The sequence below is a fragment of the Physella acuta genome, unplaced genomic scaffold (assembly GCF_028476545.2).
Source record: "Physella acuta isolate Inbredline_101_S28 unplaced genomic scaffold, ASM2847654v3 ptg000600l, whole genome shotgun sequence".
Lineage (NCBI taxonomy): Eukaryota > Metazoa > Mollusca > Gastropoda > Physidae > Physella > Physella acuta.
The window spans coordinates 1,254,424-1,261,937 of NW_026732119.1; the positions used below are offsets into that span (position 1 = coordinate 1,254,424).

The 7,514-nt window shown below is 34.5% G+C and overlaps 1 protein-coding gene across 1 annotated transcript; it reads left to right on the plus strand.

Moving 5' to 3' along the window:
• The first annotated feature begins 5,514 nt into the window (after nucleotides 1-5,514).
• On the plus strand, nucleotides 5,515-6,096 carry LOC131947593 (S-phase kinase-associated protein 1-like). The gene is made up of 2 exons (XM_059308834.1): nucleotides 5,515-5,524; nucleotides 5,780-6,096. Exons 1-2 carry the CDS (start codon nucleotides 5,515-5,517, stop codon nucleotides 6,094-6,096), a joined length of 327 nt encoding a protein of 108 aa, XP_059164817.1.
• The last annotated feature ends 1,418 nt before the right edge of the window (nucleotides 6,097-7,514 follow it).

A 7,514-nucleotide genomic window follows, 5' to 3' on the forward strand; every position in this document is an offset into this window, starting at 1 on the left:
AATTTATTTTAAATGTATTGATGATATACAAATACATATATACGTTTTTTTTTGTACCAGCCAACAACCTTGATGCTGCGAGTTGACGCCAAAGTTGAAAGTTAAAAAAATATTTACTTTTAAAATGTGTACTAAACGATTTCAATTTGTAAATTTTAAATTACCAGGGGAGGCTACAAAACTAAATACTGTATAAATATATAGTTTATAGATTATACTCAAATATACATGCAAAAAAATGTAACTGATATTATTCATAACGACGTTATTTAGATTTAATAATAATTTACAGTATTATAATTTGCATACTTTAAAAAGAATAAAATACTATATTAAATTAAAATTTGTCAGCCTGTAGTTTTATAAGTTAAAATTAAATTTTTTGCAGACAAATTTTGGTTTCACAAGTCTCTTCTCCAAATATCAAAGTGGATAATCAATTTAGATCGAAAGTTAAAAGACATAGATCGTAATATTTCAACCATAATTGAAACAGTGGATTTTTCTTCATTTAATTACTATTTAAGAGAATTTAAAGAATCAGTCACTTTGGATTAATTTCATTTCTACTTATTTAAACTCGTGTGTATTTCCATTTGGAACCTTGTGTGTGTGTTTTATTTTTTTAACTTCACATTTTATACATTGTAATTACTTTTTTTTTTCTTTTTTATTTCTTGTGTGTTGCCTGGGTGGGCCTCACGAACAACTATGTCGGAAAAAATACATCAAAAGGCTATTCCTGCCTAAGTTTGGCATGGCAGGACATGCACCTAAAACTCTAGAGATTTTCATAGAAGAGGGTTTTTCTTTAGCTACTCTCACAGCTGACGAACTAAAAAGAGAGCTATGTATGTTATGTAGCCTATCACCAGCTGAATTTGAAGGTCTGTATAACTATGGGACACTGCGTAAATGGTATGTCACCATTATATCAAAGGAACTATATGAGAAAATGCACCTAAAAGAATTCTACAGAGATTTGCCACCTGGGGTAACATCCAGATACAGAGTGCAGAGAATATCAATAACCCACTCCGATAAATCTGGGCAAAGGGGCATGCTGAAATGGCTGCCTTCCAAGACAAGCGACGATGATATAATGGCGATTCTGAAATCTATAAGTAGTCAGGACTCAACACCAACATTTAAGAGAATAGACCAATCAAATGTGGTCCAATTCACCATCTCTCTGGAGAAAGAAGATGTGGAGAGTGTCCCACACTATATTATACTTACAAATGAGGCCAACAAGGAGAGCAGAGTCCTTATAATCCTCAATGGGAGGAGGGTGCAATGTTGCCACTGCAACACAGACAGGCACCTGCCTATAATGTGTGAGCATTTGAGGACTCGCGCTCTTGACGGCGTCCAGCTAGTAGATGGACAGTACAGGGCGATTGAGCCTTGGGATGCAAATGATAACGAAGAAGTTAGGGAGCATCTAAGTAACAATAGAAATTTCTTAAAGCATTGGGACAGTTATGATGTTGACGGAGAAAGGCAAAATGAAATGCTTAGAGAAGCAAGGCATAGAGAGGTACAAGATGCCTTTGGAGTAGATGGCAAAACTTAAACCCATCATACTACTACAGCATCACAGCAAGTTAACGAAAGCGTAACAGAAACCACAATAGAGGCCGAAGCCATGGAGACAATAGCGATTAGAAATTGCATAGTAACAGGGTCTCAAAAAGATGGGATTCAAGAAAAAGTGGAGGCTGTCGACGAAACAATAAATGATATTCTTCAAGATAACACTAGTTCAGAAAACATAACGAAACCGCTAAAGGAAATTAAAAGCTCACAAAGTATATCAGCAACAAAGGTATCAGGTCAACTGTCATATAGTCAAGCAATCAGTTCAAGTAAAAATCAATTACCTACAGTAAAGCCACCTCAAAGGGTCGTGACCAGGGCCCAACGGGATAGCAAACCAGCGGTTGGAAAGTTTGGCGTTAAAAGACCACCACCATCCAGCCCTCCAGAAACAGATGTTCGAAAGAAAACCCCAAATAATTCATGCTAACTCTGGCAACATTGAACATCAGGGGGGCTAGGGACAAACACATTATATAAACAACTAACATTTGAACTACAGAAAAAGCAAATAAACTAGATGCATAATTGATATCGATAGTCTCAAGCTAAACATCACTCGATCAGCCCTGAAGTAAATTAACATTAGAACAGTGTTCTGTTTCCCAGGTTTTTAAAAGTGCACAACCTGAATGGTAGAAAGAGCTACACACCTCACCCCCCCCCACACACACACACACACTTCCCCCCACTCAACCGGACTGGCGGATTTTTCAAGGTAGCGTGCCCTCTTTGCCAAGGATCAATTTTATGTCATGGAAAGTTTTGGAATGATAGATCAGTATGTGTACTGCAGAGACACTTCTCCCACGGTCGTTTCTATTTCTGTCCATGGGTGGCTACACTACAGTGTGATTTTTTGACTCGTCAGCTAAGGACAAAGCACAGTAAACTAAGCAGTCAAGAGAAACCTAGTTTGCACACCTTATTTTAGTCTAGTTCTTATGCCATTTTATTTTCTCCATTTGATTATTATATATGCAATTGATGTTCATGTCTTTGATGCTGTGTAAAATCTATCAAAAAAATAATCATTACTGATTTAAATGTTTAAAACAATTGAATTAATAAAAAAATATAAAAAATAATAAAAAATAATATTTGAAGACTGTATATATATAGATGTTTGAAAGGGAAGAGTGTTTGTTTTTACGTGTCTCATTAGCTGAGGAGTCAAAAAATCACACTGTAGTGTAGCCACCCATGGACAGAAATAGAAACGACCGTGGGAGAAGTGTCTCTGCAGTACACATACTGATCTATCATTCAAAAACTTTCCATGACATAAAATTGACCCTTGGCAAAGAGGGCACGCTACCTTGAAACATCCGCCAGTCCGGTTGAGTGGGGGGAAGTGTGTGTGTGTGTGGGGGGGGTGAGGTGTGTAGCTCTTTCTACCATTCAGGTTGTGCACTTTTAAAAACCTGGGAAACAGAACACTGTTCTAATGTTAATTTACTTCAGGGCTGATCGAGTGATGTTTAGCTTGAGACTATCGATATCAATTATGCATCTAGTTTATTTGCTTCTTCTGTAGTTCAAATGTTAGTTGTTTATATAATGTGTTTGTCCCTAGCCCCCCTGATGTTCAATGTTGCCAGAGTTAGCATGAATTATTTGGGGTTTTCTTTCGAACATCTGTTTCTGGAGGGCTGGATGGTAGTGGTCTTTTAACGCCAAACTTTCCAACCGCTGGTTTGCTATCCCGTTGGGCCCTGGTCACGACCCTTTGAGGTGGCTTTACTGTAGGTAATTGATTTTTACTTGAACTGATTGCTTGACTATATGACAGTTGACCTGATACCTTTGTTGCTGATATACTTTGTGAACTTTTAATTTCCTTTAGCGGTTTCGTTATGTTTTCTGAACTAGTGTTATCTTGAAGAATATCATTTATTGTTTCGTCGACAGCCTCCACTTTTTCTTGAATCCCATCTTTTTGAGACCCTGTTACTATGCAATTTCTGATCGCTATTGTCTCCATGGCTTCGGCCTCTATGGTGGTTTCTGTTACGCTTTCGTTAACTTGCTGTGATGCTGTAGTAGTATGATGGGTTTAAGTTTTGCCATCTACTCCAAAGGCATCTTCTACCTCTCTATGCCTTGCTTCTCTAAGCATTTCATTTTGCCTTTCTCCGTCAACATCATAACTGTCCCAATGCTTTAAGAAATTTCTATTGTTACTTAGATGCTCCCTAACTTCTTCGTTATCATTTGCATCCCAAGGCTCAATCGCCCTGTACTGTCCATCTACTAGCTGGACGCCGTCAAGAGCGCGAGTCCTCAAATGCTCACACATTATAGGCAGGTGCCTGTCTGTGTTGCAGTGGCAACATTGCACCCTCCTCCCATTGAGGATTATAAGGGTTCTGCTCTCCTTGTTGGCCTCATTTGTAAGTATAATATAGTGTGGGACACTCTCCACATCTTCTTTCTCCAGAGAGATGGTGAATTGGACCACATTTGATTGGTCTATTCTCTCAAATGTTGGTGTTGAGTCCTGACTACTTATAGATTTCAGAATCGCCATTATATCATCGTCGCTTGTCTTGGAAGGCAGCCATTTCAGCATGCCCCTTTGCCCAGATTTATCGGAGTGGGTTATTGATATTCTCTGCACTCTGTATCTGGATGTTACCCCAGGTGGCAAATCTCTGTAGAATTCTTTTAGGTGCATTTTCTCATATAGTTCCTTTGATATAATGGTGACATACCATTTACGCAGTGCCCCATAGTTATACAGACCTTCAAATTCAGCTGGTGATAGGCTACATAACATACATAGCTCTCTTTTTAGTTCGTCAGCTGTGAGAGTAGCTAAAGAAAAACCCTCTTCTATGAAAATCTCTAGAGTTTTAGGTGCATGTCCTGCCATGCCAAACTTAGGCAGGAATAGCCTTTTGATGTATTTTTTCCGACATAGTTGTTCGTGAGGCCCACCCGGGCAACACACAAGAAATAAAAAAGAAAAAAAAAAGTAATTACAATGTATAAAATGTGAAGTTAAAAAAATAAAACACACACACAAGGTTCCAAATGGAAATACACACGAGTTTAAATAAGTAGAGATGAAATTAATCCAAAGTGACTGATTCTTTAAATTCTCTTAAATAGTAATTAAATGAAGAAAAATCCACTGTTTCAATTATGGTTGAAATATTACGATCTATGTCTTTTAACTTTCGATCTAAATTGATTATCCACTTTGATATTTGGAGAAGAGCCTTGTGAAACCAAAATTTGTCTCATATAAATTTAATTTTACCTTATAAAACTACAGGCTGACACATTTTAATTTAAGATAGTATTTTATTCTTTTTAAAGTATGCAAATTATCATACTGTAAATTATTATTAAATCTAAATAACGTCGTTATGAATAATATCAGTTACATTTTTTTTGCATGTATATTTGAGTATAATCTATAAACTATATATTTATACAGTATTTAGTTTTGTAGCCTCCCCTGGTAATTTAAAATTTACAAATTGCGAAATCGTTTAGTACACATTATAAAAGTAAATATTTTTTTAACTTTCAACTTTGGCGTCAACTCGCAGCACCTAGGTTGTTGGCAGGTGCAAAAAAAAAGTATTTATGTATTTGTATTTCATCAATACATTTAAAATAAATTGATTAAAAACATGTGGAAGAACAGCTATATTTATGTTTGAAAATGAAGAATGTTTGATTTTAAGTGTTTAATTGTACTGAAAATATTCCGGCTTCTGTAGTATTTAGAATGTTTTTTTTTTATCCCAAATTTCTTTCATCTACACGTAAAAGCCCAAACCCCCTAAAACCACCATGGCGATAAAAACTATAAATTGAATCACCATTTAATTACACATTTTCATTTTCACGTTTAAAAACAAAATTGTAATTAGACGTTTTGTAGTATGTAAACCATCTAAAATGAATAAGAGTCAGAAGGAAGTATTATGAATGTTATTCTGTATCAGTCCTCACAAGCCGATGATGAAAACTGTAATACTAAAGCGAACATGACAAGGCAAACTGACGCTGTAAATTACATGTCTGAGGCAAAAAAATAAATAATGTATTGACATTTTCTGACAATGTAACATTGAAAAAGAAAAAAAAAATAATACCCTTCTGTCATTGAATCACCCTTTATTTATAATTTTACATTTGAATATAATATAAATTGTAAAATAAGTAAATGTTGATATTGTTAAACAATCTGTCACTGTTAAAACTTTTTTAGAAGATTTGGGTATGGATGAGGATGAAGATGAACCTGTTCCACTACCTAATGTTAATGCTGCTATATTAAAGAAGGTAATTCAATGGTGTACCTTCCATCGGGATGACCCTCCACCACCTGAAGATGATGAAAACAAAGAAAAAAGAACAGATGATGTTTGCTTCTGGGATACAGAATTTCTTAAAGTTGACCAGGGCACCTTGTTTGAGTTGATTTTGGCTGCCAACTACTTAGATATCAAAGGCTTGCTTGGTGTAATAAACTATTAGCACTAGAAAGTTTGTTACATTTTTAATATTATTTTGTTACAATAATAATAAATAAAATGAATAAGGCTTTACAAAATTGTTTACTACATCTGGGGTATCGGTTTTATATAATTTTGATATAATAGTTCAAAATGGTTTCCCTTATGTTTTTAAAATACTTAGATGGGAAGTAACTAATAAAAAAATAATATATTTAACCTATCCAGTTACAGCATATAAGAACTATTCATAAGAACAGGATGGAGCTTTAAAAGAGTATGTATTTGTTTCAAATTATTAATGTAAAACATAATAGGTAGATGTTTTTTATTTTTATTTTATAACTTTAACTAATCACTGAACATTCTAACCGTCGGTTATAGTCTTCAAATAGTGATATTGAGCTAATTTAATTTTCAATTAGCTAGATTTTGTTCATCTTAAAGCGATTCAGTTAATGTTCAATACCTTTTATTTTTATTTGAGTACGAAAAGTTTGTGACTGTTGTGTTAAAATCATAAACATAAAATTGCAAGTTAATATAAAACTATTAATAGTTTGTCCATAGTAAAAATGATTAACAAAATGTTGACCATCCCATATTAATTAAGTATTTGGCTTATTAAAATTATAGTGTGCCTGATAAGAGAGATAACGTAGTGAGTACGCATTTTGCGTGTGTCAAAAATGTGTGACTAGTCACTAGGGTAAGTCGTCGGGATACTTGCACGTAATTTAAAAATATGTGACTTTGCCTAAAAGGATAAAAATAGTAATTATTATATTTATATTTGTAAAAAACTCATCGTCCCTATAATAAGGTCAAAAATATTACAGTGTGGTCACAATATTTCTTGTTTATCGAACAACACCGATCATAAAAGAATAATACCATTTCATCATTCACAATGCTCTCAAAAAAAAAATAAAAAACAACTCATGATTAGGTCACTACCTCTGTGCCTGTCTGTAAGCGTGTCTAAACATTATAATTATCCTGTAGTCCCGATGGTAAAAAACACATTACTTCATACTGGCTATACAATGAGGTAAGAACGTACCGTAAATCTAACACAAAATGTTAAGTTAGCCAACTTTGTCCCTGATTTAACTCTAACATAAATAGTAAAACAATAATCCTAGCATTCAACCTTCTCACATTAACATTATTACTCACCTTTCTTTAACGCTCACGATAAATTACGAAACAACAAGGCGATTTAACGAAAACCAACTTTAATCCCAGATTTTACTTAACAACAACGCAGTTCTTTAATCCCCGCTCAGGATCCAAACGGAGACCAATCGCATTAGTGATTATTCCACACACCTTTACATTTCCTATTTTTTTTTATTTCTGGCTCATGGATCAGTATCTGGATGTATGCATATATTTTATTAGTGCATAGATACGCACATATTAACTTACATTATATAG